We start from the raw sequence: 15481 nt of genomic DNA on the forward strand, positions 1-15481 counted from the left end.
AGATTTTATATTATTTATTTTATTAATATATAAATTATATTATTAAATTAATTATATTATAAATATTATGTTAAGAAATAAATTAATAAAGACAAATGTATGGTGATATTTAAGACAAGTGTATTAATAAAATACATACATTTGTAATACTTATATGTAATTATTAAATGAATATTTGTTTTAATTATTATTATATTAAGTAAGTTAAAATAAAAAGAAGAAAAGAAACAAAAGAAGAAAAGAAACAAAATAGGAAAGGACGAAACAGAGAAGAAACAGGGAGAAAGAAGAAAAGAAGAAAATAGGGAAAATAGGGTTTTAAAGCTTGGAATTTAATTTGGTAAGTCAATTAAGCCCTTTTTCTTAATTTTAATGTTTTAAAAGCTTTAAAACAAAGTTTTGATGGAATTAAGTTGATATTTTAGAAGTTTATAGTTTTTTTAAGCATGGTTCATGTTGAATAAATTGTTGGATTAGGGATTTAATTGAATAAATTTCAAGTTAGAATTGATAAAAGGATTAAATTGTGAAAGAAACTATAATTTTTATGTGTTAGGGACTAAATTGAGGGAAATTCGAAATTAAGAAAATATGCTGAAATTTTGATAGTTAAATTTGAGTTTGGATGAAATTTAAATAGAATTAGAGTGTGAATTGAATTAGGAAAGTAAGTGAATTTAGTTAGGATTAAATTAAGAATAAGGAAGAAATTGAATAGAAATTCAATTATTTATTTTAATTTAATGCTGTAATTAATAGCAAAAATTATTATTATTTTCGTAGCTAACAAAGAACCCGAGGCATCAGCATCAAAAGGAAAGGAGAAAGCTATCAAGGACTAAAACGGGAGATTTACGGTTTGTATTACTATAATTCAAATTGTTTATTTTTAAATGTTAAATTTTAATTTATGTGTCTAGTAAATGAAATGTGAGGTAAGTATTAATATTAGTATTAGTATTATTATTATTATGAGTGAGAATTAAATTAAATAGTTGATATGAATTAATATTTGAATTGTTTGTTGATTGAAAGCGGGAAATGGATTTGAATCGAATAGTGAATTGTATTAAATTGTATGGAAATGTATTGAGTTGTGAAAATGTGTGAATTTGTGAAATAATTATTGATTGAAAGGTGAAAAAATGATTGAATTGAAAATGTGAGAAATTGTGATTGAATTGAGAATATATGTGATTTAAATACCCTATTAACTAGTCGGGCTGAGTCGGATATAGTTGGCATGCCATAGGATTGGAAGAGTTCAGGGATACTTCGACCTCGAGTCGATGAGACACTGGGTGTCACTATATTTCTTCGGATAGATTCGATGAGGTACTGGCTACCAACTTTCTTCGGCTTTACTGATGAGACACTGGGTGTCAATTATTACTTTGAACTATCCGATGAGGCACTGGGTGCCATACTGGTGTGTTTGGTTGGATCCGTGTATCCGCCAAAGTCCGAGTCTTGTTAATAGGGTAATTAATGAAATGATAAATCTAACGAGTTGATCGAATGAGCTACTAAAATGAAATGAAAAAGTTGAATTGTGAATTGAAATGTGATATGAGATTGAGAAATGAACTTAAGGTTCATGATATGTTCAAATTCAGATTGTGGATATATGATATTGATTGATGAATTACTATTGTTGAGATATTAAATTTAAATTTGTTTATACGATTTATGCATTATATGTTTATTATTGTTGTAATTTGAATTATGGTAATACCACTGAGTATGAAATACTCAGCGTACAGACTGATTGTTTCCGTCGCAGTCGATAGAAGTCAAACGTCCGGTTCAAAGATCCGATCAATCCCGACTTCAAAGATAACTTTGGTGATGTATATTTTCTTTAGTAAATGTGGCATGTACATAGGATGTGTATAAAGAGTAATATGTTTAATATAAATGGTTAAAATGTTACTATTATAAGTTTAAGATTTATAATGAATGAAATTTACCTAAATTGATTTATTTATTGTTTTGTTAAATTTAAATTAATATCATGTAGATTGAGTTTGATTAGAAGTATTTAGAATAGAAAAATGAGAACGTGAAATGAATTGGTTGATTTGGTTATATTTGGAAATGTTATGAATTTTAATTGCGGGGTTGTATGTAAAAATAAGCGAAATGTTTGAAATTTTTCTAAAATGAATGAAATCAATTAGTAAAAATTTATAACAATTTATGAATTATTTTAATAGGATGGTTATTTATTTAAGAATTATTTGTAAATTGCTTGGTATGTCCGGTAATACCTCGTAACCCTGTTCCGGCGACGGTTTAGGGTTAGGGGTGTTACAGTTATTGGTATCAGAGCTATCAGGTTTAGCCGATTCTCGGACTAAATCGGGCTCGGAATTGAGTCTAGATGTACATGCCACTGTCGAGTCAAACTGAGTCGGGATTTTGGATGCTGACCTATTTGTTTGTTTTTGTTTTATAGATTAAAGATGTCTGAGGAAAGAATAAATGATACTGATGAAAGAATGAATACTGAAAATAGAGAATTAGATGAAACAGAATCTGTTGCACCGAGTGTGAATCCGTTGGGTAACCAACCTCCTAATGTAGAACGGGAAAATGCTAGAGATAGAGATGAATCTCAATTACTGAGAATTATAGCTGATGTATTACAAAGAGTAGCGGAAACTACTCCTGCTACGACTTCAGCATCTACTGTTAGACGGGCCCCGATAAAAGAACTGAGAAAATATGGTGCCACTGAATTTATGGGTCTAAAAGGAGTCGATCTATCCGCAGCTGAAAATTGGATGGAGTCAACTAAGAGAATTTTACAGCAGTTGGACTGTACCCCCCGGGAGTGTTTAATCTGTGCTGTATTGTTGCTACAAGGGGAAGCTTATTTATGGTGGGAATCAGTGGTTCAACATCTACCGGAGAATCAGATAACGTGGGATCTATTTCAGAAGGAATTTCAAAAGAAATATATCGGAGAGATGTATATCGAAGATAAGAAACAAGAATTTTTAATGTTACAACAGGGTGATATGTCAGTAATAGATTATGAGAGGGAATTCTCTAGACTCAGCAGATATGCCTCCGAGTTTATCCCGATAGAAGCTGATAGTTGTAAAAGATTTTTACGGGGTTTGCGAGATGAAATCAAGGTACAGCTAGTATCTCATCGGATTACTGAGTTAGTAGATTTGATTGAGTGGGCTAAAATGGTGGAACAAGTTCTGGGCCTCGATAAAAAGACTGAAGTTGTTAGACCAACCGGGAAGCGTACAGGAACTACGAGTTCGAACCCTCAGCCAAAAAGACCAAAGGAGTCTCAAGGTGGTTGGAGATATAGTTTCAGATCAGATAAAGGCGGTAGAAGCAGGGGGAGACAGACGACAGTATCTACTGGCAGTGTGAGAGGTCCTTCTCGATAAATAGAAATTCCAGACTGTCAACACTGCGGAAAGAAACACAGAGGGGAATGTTGGAAATTAACTAGAGGCTGTTTTCGATGTGGTTCTACAGACCATTTCATCAGAGACTGTCCGAAAGCTGATAGTACCGCACCCGTGACATCACAGAGATCAGTATCTACTGCTAGAGGCAGAGGCTCTGGTAGAGGTAGTTCGGTTTCAAGGGGAGGAGGTATTAGGAGGAGCAGTGGTATTGGTACCCAGCAGTCTGAAGCTAAAGTACCCGCCAGAGCTTATGTGGTCAGAACACGAGAAGAAGGCAACGCCCACGATGTAGTAACAGGTATATTCTTACTATATTCTAGGCCTGTTTATGCTTTAATTGATCCCGGATCTTCACACTCTTATATAAATTCAAAATTAGTTGAATTGGGAAAATTTAATTCTGAAGTATCTAGAGTGACTGTAGAAGTGTCGAGTCCGTTGGGGCAAACAGTATTAGTGAATCAGGTTTGTCCGAGATGCCCGTTAATTATACAAAATAAAACTTTTCCTATTGACCTGTTGATCATGCCATTTGGGGATTTTGATATAATACTGGGGATGGATTGGTTGTCTGAACACGGAGTGGTATTGGATTGTTATAAAAAGAAGTTTAGTATTCAGACAGAAGACGGGAACAGAATTAAGGTGAATGGTATCTGTACTAATGGGCCAGCACGTATTATTTCAGCAATCAAGGCTAATAAATTGCTCCAGCAGGGTTGTACAGCGTATTTAGCTTATGTTATTAATTCTGATTCGGTTGGTAATCAGTGTAGCAAGATCAAAACTGTATGTGAGTTTCCAGATGTATTCCCTGAAGAACTACCGGGTTTACCACCTGACAGAGAGGTTGAATTTGCTATAGAAGTGTATCCGGGTACAGCACCAATCTCTATACCATCGTATCAAATGTCGCCCACTGAATTAAAAGAGTTGAAGGTGCAGTTACAGGACTTGTTAGATCGTGGATTTATTAGACCGAGCATTTCACCTTGGGGAGCTCCAGTATTGTTTGTTAAAAAGAAAGATGGATCGATGCGGCTTTGTATTGATTACTGGCAGTTAAACAAAGTGACGATCAAGAACCGTTATCCGTTGCCCCGTATAGATGATTTATTTGATCAGCTAAAAGGAGCTTCGGTATTTTCGAAGATTGACTTGAGATCTGGGTATTATCAGCTGAAAGTAAAAGAAAGTGATGTGCCAAAGACTGCTTTCCGTATTCGATATGGTCATTATGAGTTTTTGGTGATGCCGTTTGGGTTGACTAATGCTCCAGCTGCTTTTATGGATCTGATGAATCGTATTTTTCAGCCGTATTTAGATCAGTTTGTGGTGGTTTTTATTGATGACATCTTGGTTTATTCGAAGTCAGAGTCAGAGCATGATCAGCATCTTAAAACCGTGTTACAAATTCTGCGGGAAAAACAGTTGTACGGGAAACTAAGTAAATGTGAATTCTGGTTATCAGAGGTAGTATTTTTGGGACATGTTGTATCTGCTGATGGGATTAGAGTTGATCCGAAGAAGATCGAGGCAATTGTTCAATGGAAGGCACCAAAGAATGTATCAGAAGTACGCCGTTTTCTGGGTTTAGCCGGGTACTACCGAAGGTTTGTTAATCGATGACAAAACTACTACAGAAGAATGTTCCTTTTATATGGGATGATCAATGTCAGAGAAGCTTTGAAACATTGAAACAAATGTTGACAGAGGCACCAGTTTTAACTTTACCAGAATCGGGGAAAGATTTCATAGTGTACAGTGATGCTTCTTTGAATGGTTTGGGTTGTGTATTGATGCAGGATGGAAAAGTAATAGCTTATGCATCTCGACAGTTGAAGCCACATGAGCGCAATTACCCGACACACGATTTGGAGTTAGCTGCTGTAATCTTTGCATTGAAGATTTGGAGACATTACTTGTATGGTGAGAAATGTTATATTTATACTGATCATAAAAGTCTTAAATATGTTTTGTCACAAAAGGAGTTGAATCTGAGGTAGAGACGATGGATAGAACTTCTGAAGGATTATGATTGTGTTATAGATTATCATCCAGGGAAGGCAAATGTGGTAGCAGATTCATTGAGCAGAAAAGCAGCGGTTGAATTACGGCCAATGTTTGCTCGGCTTAGTATTAATGATGATGGAAGTTTGTTAGCTGAGTTAAGAGTCAAGCCGGTAATGTTTGACCAAATCAGAGCAACACAGCTAAAAGATGAAAAATTGATGAAGAAAAGAGAAATGGTACAGCATGGTACAGTGGAAAATTTTAGTATTGACGAGCATGATTGTTTGAGATTTCGGAATCGGATTTGTATTCCAGCTACTTCTGAGATTAAAGAACTGATTCTCCGATAAGCACATGATAGTATTTTTACTTTGCACCCAGGTGGAACAAAGATGTATCGTGATCTACGAGAACTGTATTGGTGGCCAGGGATGAAGAAAGATATAGTCGAGTATGTTAGTAAATGCTTGACTTGTCAGCGGGTAAAAGTAGAACATCAGGTGCCAACAGGTTTGTTACAGCCTATTACTATTCCCGAGTGGAAATGGGATTGCATTACCATGGATTTTGTTACGGGATTGCCATTGTCAGTGAGTAAAAAAATGCCATTTGGGTGATTGTTGATCGACTCACAAAGTCAACTCATTTTATAGCAGTTAGAACCGACTGGTCACTACAGAAACTTGCCGAGGTTTATATTTGGGAAATTGTTAGATTACATGGTATTCCGATATCGATAATTTCAGACCGAGATCCTTGATTTACATCGAGATTTTGGAGGCAGCTACATGAATCATTGGGTACTCGACTTAGTTTCAGTACAACTTTTCATCCGCAAATTGATGGACAATCTGAACGGGTAATTCAGATTTTGGAAGATATGCTCCGAGCTTGTGTCATTGATTTTGAATCAGGTTGGGAACGTTATTTACCATTGGCCGAGTTTGTTTATAATAATAGTTTTCAATCTAGTATTCAAATGGCTCCGTATGAGGCTTTATATGGTAGAAGGTGTAGATCTCCTGTATGTTGGACTGAATTAAAAGAAAGAAAAGTGATTGGACCGGAATTGATTCAAGAGATAGAGGAAACAGTTAAAAAGATTAAAGATAGACTGAAAGCCGCTTTCGACAGACAGAAATCTTATGCAGATTTGAAACGACGAGATATGGAATATTCCGTTGGTGATAAAGTATTCCTCAAAGTGCCGCCGTGGAAGAAAATTTTAAGATTTGGTCGGAAGAGAAAATTAAGTCCACGTTTTATTGGACCGTATGAGATTGTGGAAAGAACTGGGCCTGTTGCTTATCGATTAGCTTTACCTTCAGAATTACAGAAAATTCATGATGTTTTTCATGTTTCGATGCTTCGAAGATATAGATCGGATCCTTCTCATATCATTCCCATTGAAGACATTGAAATTCGATCTAATTTAAGTTATGAAGAAGAACCAGTTCAGATATTAGCACGAGAAGTGAAAGAATTAAGAAATAAACGGGTTCCTTTAGTAAAAGTTTTATGGAGAAGTCATAGTGTGGAAAAAGCGACTTGGGAACTGGAAGAGACGATGAGAGCACAATATCCTCATCTCTTCTCAGGTAAATTTCGAGGACGAAATTTATTAAGGGGGGAGAAATGTAATGACCCAAAAGTCACGGGCATTGGAAAAGTATAATATCGGGCCTCCGTCTTAGTAAATTGAGTTCGAAAGTAATTATTAGAAATACTTACGAGACTAGTTGTGTGTTTAATTAAGTTTTAGATATGTGAATTTAGCTTAATTATGAGAAATTCGGAAAAAAAAGGATTAAATTGAATAAAGGGTAAAAGTCTAATTATAGATCAAAAGAAAATAAGAGGGACCAAATGGGCAATTAAGCCACATTGGAGGTTGAGGCGGCATAAGATTGAAAAAAAATCTTAGATTTTTATATTATTTATTTTTATTAATATATAAATTTTATTATTAAATTAATTATATTATAAATATTATGTTAAGAAATAAATTAATAAAGACAAATGTATGGTGATATTTAAGACAAGTGTATTAATAAAATACATACATTTGTAATACTTATATGTAATTATTAAATGAATATTTGTTTTAATTATTATTATATTAAGTAAGTTAAAATAAAAGAATAAAAGAAACTAAAGAAGAAAAGAAACAAAATAGGAAAGGACGAAACAGAGAAGAAACAGGGAGAAAGAAGAAAAGAAGAAAATAGGGAAAATAGGGTTTCTAAAGCTTGAAATTTAATTTGGTAAGTCAATTAAGCCCTTTTTTCTTAATTTTAATGTTTTAAAAGCTTTAAAACAAAGTTTTGATGGAATTAAGTTGATATTTTAGAAGTTTATAGTTTTTTAAGCATGGTTCATGTTGAATAAATTGTTGGATTAGGGATTTAATTGAATAAATTTCAAGTTAGAATTGATAAAAGGATTAAATTGTGAAAGAAACTATAATTTTTATGTGTTAGGGACTAAATTGAGGGAAATTCGAAATTAAGAAAATATGCTGAAATTTTGATAGTTAAATTTGAGTTTGGATGAAATTTAAATAGAAATAGAGTGTGAATTGAATTAGGAAAGTAAGTGAATTTAGTTAGGATTAAATTAAGAATAAGGAAGAAATTGAATAGAAATTCAATTATTTATTTTAATTTAATGTTGTAATTAATAGCAAAAATTATTATTATTTTCGTAGCTAACAAAGAACCCGAGGCATCAGCATCAAAAGGAAAGGAGAAAGCTATCGAGGACTAAAACGGGAGATTTACGGTTTGTATTACTATAATTCAAATTATTTATTTTTAAATGTTAAATTTTAATTTATGTGTCTAGTAAATGAAATGTGAGGTAAGTATTAATATTAGTATTAGTATTATTATTATTATGAGTGGGAATTAAATTAAATAGTTGATATGAATTAATATTTGAATTGTTTGTTGATTGAAAGCGGGAAATGGATTTGAATCGAATAGTGAATTGTATTAAATTGTATGGAAATGTATTGAGTTGTGAAAATGTGTGAATTTGTGAAATAATTATTGATTGAAAGGTGAAAAAATGATTGAATTGAAAATGTGAGAAATTGTGATTGAATTGAGAATATATGTGATTTAAATACCCTATTAACTAGTCGGGCTGAGTCGGATATAGTTGGCATGCCATAGGATTGGAAGAGTTCAAGGATACTTCGACCTCGAGTCGATGAGACACTGGGTGTCACTATATTTCTTCAGATCGATTCGATGAGGTACTGGGTACCAACTTTCTTCAGATCGATTCGATGAGGTACTGGGTGTCAATTATTACTTCGAACTATCCGATGAGGCACTGGGTGCCATACTGGTGTGTTTGGTTGGATCCGTGTATCCGTCAAAGTCCGAGTCTTGTTAATAGGGTAATTAATGAAATGATAAATCTAACGAGTTGATCGAATGAGCTACTGAAATGAAATGAAAAAGTTGAATTGTGAATTGAAATGTGATATGAGATTGAGAAATGAACCTAAGGTTCATGATATGTTCAAATTCAGATTGTGGATATATGATATTGATTGATGAATTACTATTGTTGAGATATTAAATTTAAATTTGTTTATACGATTTATGCATTATATGTTTATTATTGTTATAATTTGAATTATGATAATACCACTGAGTATGAAATACTCAGCGTACGGTTGTTTCCGTGCTCAGGTCGATAGAAGTCAAACGTCCTTGTTCAAAGATCCGATCAATCCCGACTTCAAAGATAACTTTGGTGATGTATATTTTCTTTAGTAAATGTGGCATGTACATAGGATGTGTATAAAGAGTAATATGTTTAATATAAATGGTTAAAATGTTAGTATTATAAGTTTAAGATTTATAATGAATGAAGTTTACCTAAATTGATTTATTTATTTTTTGTTAAATTTAAATTAATATCATGTAGATTGAGTTTGATTAGAAGTATTTAGAATAGAAAATGAGAACGTGAAATGAATTGATTGATTTGGTTATATTTGGAAATGTTATGAATTTTAATTGCAGGGGGTTGTATGTAAAAATAAGCAGAAATGCTGCCGAAATTTTTCTAAAAATGAATGAAATCAATTAGTAAAAATTTATAACAATTTATGAATTATTTTAATAGGATGGTTATTTATTTAAGAATTATTTGTAAATTGCTTGGTATGTCCGGTAATGCCTCGTAACCCTGTTTCGGCGACAGTTTAGGGTTAGGGGGTGTTACAATTTTGGTGTAGTGGAAAACAAACATAAAGCAAATGAAATACAAACTCTTGCTAAACCATGATGTCCTTAAGTAATATTACACCCATATGAGCAATGTGCTCGTGAAAAACCTTGGGTGGTAACCTTTTGTGAGCAAATATGCTATTATGGAGTTTGTCCCAATGTGCTATATGGATATTTGTCCATTTTACACTCTCTCTTTCGCAACGAGGAACTTTATGTCAATATGCTTTGACTTAGATGAGCTATTGTTGTTGTTGGAATACAATACTTATTGTCACAAAATAATTTGAGTGGTCTTTCTACATTCTCCAAAATGCGCAACCTATTGACAATGTTCCACAACCATATTTCATGGTTTGATGTCTCATAACATATGCAATAACCTTGCCTTCCTACATCAAAACACATCCTAAACAATTCAAAGATGCATCACTCTAAACAACAAATTCTTTCACTTATTCAAGCTGTGTCAACACCGGTGCCTTTGTCAACATATTTTTCAACTAATCGAAACTTTGCTGACATTTCTCAGACCAAACAAAGTTAACATCTTTCTATAACAGTTTCGTCATAGGTAATGCTATTATCAAAAAGTTCTTAACAAATCGTCGATAATATCCGGCTAATCCCAAGAAACTACATATCTCAGAAATGTTTCACAGAGGCTTACAATTCAAAATAATAGAAATCTTGCTTGGATCAAATTGTATCCCTTCAGCTGAAATCACATGACCAAGAAATCCAACTTTAAGCCAAAATTCACATTTACTAAACTTTGCATACAATTTCTTTTCATGCAAGGTTTAGAATACGATCTTCAAATGTTGAGCATACTCAAATTCATTTATGGAATAAATCAGAATATCATCAATAGAAACAGCAATGAAATTGTCAAGATGTGGCTGAAAAACCCGATTCATTAGATCCATAAACGCATTTGGGGCATTTGCCAATCCAAATGGCATAACTAGAGACTCGTAATGTCCATAATGAGTTTTAAACGCTGTTTTTGGCATGTCGACATCTTTCACTCGCAACTAATAATAATCAAATTTGAGATCGATCTTAAAAAACATTGTGGGTCCTTTCAGTTGATCAAATAAATCATCAATATGGGGTAAAAAATATTTATTCTTTATCATGACTTTATTCAATTGTCGATAATCTAGACACAACCTCATCGATCTGTCTTTCTTCTTCACAAATAAAACAAGTGCACCCAACGGTGATGTGCTTGGTTGAATAAATCCTCTGTCAATTAATTCTTGCAATTGAGCTTTTAGTTCTTTTACTTTGGTTGGAGCCATTCGGTATGGAGCAATCAAAATTGGAGCAGTCTCTGACAATAACTCGATAACAAATTCAACTTCTAGCTCTAGTGGTAAACCCGATAATTCTTAATGAAAAACATCTGTAAACTCACATACCATTGGCACTTGTCAACTTTCTTTTCTGATACTCTAGAATCCAAAATATAAGCTAAAAATGCATTACAACCTTTTCGGATCAATATTTGTATTGAAATCGCTAAAACTATATTTGAAACACAATTAGACTTTGCGGATTCAACATAAATCAATTTCTCATTCTGGCATCTCAAATCAATTCATTTTTTACGACAATTCACAATAACATCATGAACAGAGTCAACCAATTCATTTCCAAAATAACGTCAAATTTGTTAAATGGAAGTAACATTAAATCAGTAAGAAAGTCATAGCCTTGAATTTTCAGTTGACACTGTTTGCATATAAAATCAACTACGACACTAACCTAATGGATTTTTTACTTTAATGACATGTTCGGTTGACTCAACTGGTAAATTCTTTTCAGTTACTAATGTAGTGCATATATATGAATGTGTCGATCTTGGGTCAACTAATGCATATACAGTAGCATCAAACATAGAGAATGTACCAGATATAACATCAGGAGTTGATGCCTCTTCACGTGCACGGATCGCATAAGCTTTGGCGAAAGCTCGAGCTTCTGATCGAACTGCTGTGTTTTTTGTCCCACTTCTGCTGACTTCTGCAGCACCACTATTTCCTGGACTTCTGCCTTTGGTAGAAGTAACAACAAGTTTTGCATTCTGATCTATGTTTGCCTCAATTCGCTTTGGTCAATCTCTTTTGAAATAACCGGGAGATCCACAAATAAAGCAGGATTTGTCATTCTTCCCACATACACTGAAGTGATTTTGGCCACATTCACTACTTTCTGGCTTGTTTACATTACGGATGCTACCCACGCTAGTCATTGAAGGTGCCGATGATCTCATATTATTCTGTATAGATCGATCTCTACCTGAAAACCCTGATGGCTTAGAAAAACGGTCACCTGATTCTTTTATCTTCTTCTATGGAGGAGTAGAAAATGTCCTATTTCAGTTGCGTTTATTAAAATCACGAGCTTTCTTTTCATTTTGTTTCTTACGATTGTGTACCTCTTCCATCTTCTGGGCTTTGTTAGACAAAACCACAAATTCTCTAATTTCCATTGCACCCACCAATAACTTGATCTCATTATTTAAGCCATCTTCAAAATGAATACACATTTCTTCCTCAGAAGATACAATTTCATGAGCATGCTTACTAAGTTGAACAAATTCATGCTTATATTTCACAACTGATCTGTTACCCTGTTTCAACTCGAGGAATTCTTTTTTCTTCTTATAAAGATATCTTTTACTAACGTATTTCTTTTGATATTTAGTTTTGAAGAATTCCCAAGTCACTTATTCCTACGTAAAAAAGTAAGAGATTTTCAACTGGATTTATATGATCTAAGCTCTCCAACCCCAATAGTTAGCTTTTGCAGCGTGGTCCTTATCATAATGAAGAAATCATAAATTAATATGCCCGACAACCAGTTTCATTTTCTTGAATTTTCATACATTGATGAAAATCTATATAAATAGCATCCTCTTGCTTGTGCATTCAAAGATCCTAACCAAAGTTGTCGCCTTATGAGTTAGCAACTCCTTACAAAGCCAAGTGAGCTTCGACCTTTGTCACTGCTCCAGCAACTCATCTTGCTCATTAACCTCGATCTTCAGTGGAAAAAAGAATCGGGCAACCGTGAGGGAGCGGGGGATGAGGGGGTAGAAAAAGGAGAGTTTGAAAGTAGGAAAGAGGGTGGAAAAGGCAGAGGGAAGTGAAAGGGAAAGTGTCAATGGAGGGTTTATTATGGTTTAAAGAAGGGTTGTTGGTTCAGGCCAAAAAAAGAAGAAGGGCTGTTGGTTCAGATTAACGAGGGTTGAAAGGAGGCATTAAACTTCTGTTTTCTTTTAATTTTTTTAAACCTATAAATATGAAAAGGGAAAATTTTTCCCAATTCCCTCCCCTGGACGTTTGACTTTTTTTAAACATCCAATGGGACACATGTCACTCATTCTATGGTCCACGTGTCAAAATTCTAACACATTTAACATTGAAGTACCAAAATAGAAGACATAAAGAAAGTATAAGTATCAAAATGAAAAAATTAAAAGTATAAGTACTACTTTAACAATTTCATTAAAATACAAGGGTGAAACTTGCAATTATCCCAATTTGGTTTTCTATAAAAAAAAGTAATAATCAATAAACAGAAACAAAATAATCAAGGGCGAAATTACGGGGGCTGGGAGGGGCCCTGACCCCTCCTAAAATGGAAAATTTCCATTTAGGCCCTTTATAATTTATAAAAATTTAAGTTAGTAATGGTAAAATTATACTTTGCCCCCCCCCCCAAAAGATAAAAATTTGATTTAATCCTATAAAAATTATAAAGATATAGGGTATTAAAATGACAAAATTGCATTTTTACTATCATAAAAGTATATAATTTAATTCTGCCCCCAATCTTTTTTTTGACTTCACCATTGCCCCCCTAAGCCACATTTCTAGATCCGCCACTATGAAATAATAATCTATAAAAATGCAACATTGTTTCTAAAATATAAAAATGCAAAAAGTAAGAGTTTATTTATTTATATGGAAAAATCGTGGCATTCGTAAAGTATTATGAATTAACGTGTCAAATCAACTTCTCATACATCTTCAATTGAAATTTAAAGTGATTAAATGTGATAAATTGATAACATGTCAAATCAATTTCTCATATATCTTCAATTGAAAATTAAAGTGATTATAATGTGATAAATCGATAACTTAATGGTCATATAATAATTTTAAAATAAATAACTAAAATGTCAAAAGCAGAGTGGGAGAATTATAATTGTAATTGGAGTACTTTTAATTACTGATATTATTCGCTTAAAATCTCTTGCTTTCCACTGACCTACTTCTCAACTTCCTTCGTTTTGAGTTCAACAATCAGAAGAAACCATGTATTCAATTTTTTTTTTTTTTTACATGTCATTTAGGAAGAAGAAAACTGTTCTTAGATATCGGAAATTCGTTAATTTAAGAACTTATTTTAAGGGGTATACAGTTATACACAAAACACAAAGGTGGCATTTGGCAGTGGAATTATGCTTTACAATCTCATGTTGGAAAGGGTAGGCCCATCAATTACCAAATTCCCCACCAAGTGTTGAAGATTGATTGGGAAGAAGGGAAACTCAATGACGTGCTCACAAGATCTGGTCTGGTCTTATTATTATTGTTTTGTTTTGGCTTTGGGGTTTTAGGAATGGTATTCGAAGGGAAAAGTTGAGGATGAAGTGTGGGTCGTTTTATATAGCCAAAGATCGTGCTTCAAAGCCACAAGGTGATGACAGCCATTTTATCTGTGAAGAAAAGAAGACAATCGGAATGCAGATGGTGTGGGTGGTTGGAGCAAGCACGGTGTTGATGCTGGATTATATGCGGCGGAGCTCATCAACAATTCTCTTCTGGCTACCCTCACTCAACCACTCACTCAGGTTGATCCCATGAAGGTTTTGGATGAAGCCTTCTCTAAGACCAAAGCTCAAGGGTCTTCAACAGCATGCATCATAACTCTCCAGGAGGGCAATGTGTGTTGTTATTTTTGCTTTAATCTTGTTGCGCACGTACATGAATCATGTTAATGCAAAACTATAAATCTTTGTTGGTTTTACTTGAATAGATGTTGCATGCTGTTAATGTGGGAGATAGCAGGTTTATGGTGATCAGACGAGGTGAAATAATATACAAATCCCCAATTCAGCTACACTCTTTCAATTTTCCGTATCAGTTGGGAAATTCTGCAAATTGTGCTAAACCCAGGCAGGCACAGGTAAGAGCAAATAGTGGATTAGCTCAAGTTTAGAATATATATTGCAATGTAATATACAATGTGCGCAGGTAATAAAGGTTAGAGTAGAAGCAGGAGATGTGATAATAGCAGGAACAGATGGACTGTTTGACAACTTGTTTGAATTGCAAATACTGGCGACAGCATCAAAAGGGATTGAACAAGATTTAGGTGCAGAGGAAATGGTTTGGGAAACGGCTCAACTAGCTTACCAAACATCCAGGGATAAAGCAGCTGTCACTCCATTTATGGAGGCTTCTAAAAGGGGTGGAAGATTTCGTGATGGTGGAAAAGGAGATGATATTACTGTCATTGTTTCCCGCATTCTTGGTGCATAGTAGCTGTCTTTTCTATAATCAACTTAGCTCCAGTTAACATTGGATTTATATTTTAGAATTATTGTTGATAGGATAGAGGAAACTGATGTCATATGCAGCGAGGTGTTCTTCATGGTAGTAAATCTTAAAGCCAGCGATAGCCTAAAAGGGCATAATAATAATAATGGGGGTTTCAAGAGATGTTTATGAGTTCCTTTTATGAGCCGGTAGTTAGAGCGGCTTC

The 15481-nt window shown here is 33.9% G+C and overlaps 1 protein-coding gene across 1 annotated transcript; it reads left to right on the top strand.

Moving 5' to 3' along the window:
• The first annotated feature begins 2465 nt into the window (after window positions 1-2465).
• On the top strand, window positions 2466-15258 carry LOC105793276 (transposon Tf2-1 polyprotein). Its single transcript, XM_052634828.1, is given in 7 exon segments — window positions 2466-3399; window positions 3505-5058; window positions 5061-6032; window positions 6035-7048; window positions 14464-14660; window positions 14753-14902; window positions 14971-15258. Coding segments are annotated over 7 exon segments (5109 nt in total).
• Window positions 15259-15481: the final 223 nt, after the last annotated feature.

This window comes from Gossypium raimondii, chromosome 8 (assembly GCF_025698545.1).
Source record: "Gossypium raimondii isolate GPD5lz chromosome 8, ASM2569854v1, whole genome shotgun sequence".
Taxonomy (NCBI): Eukaryota; Viridiplantae; Streptophyta; class Magnoliopsida; order Malvales; family Malvaceae; genus Gossypium; species Gossypium raimondii.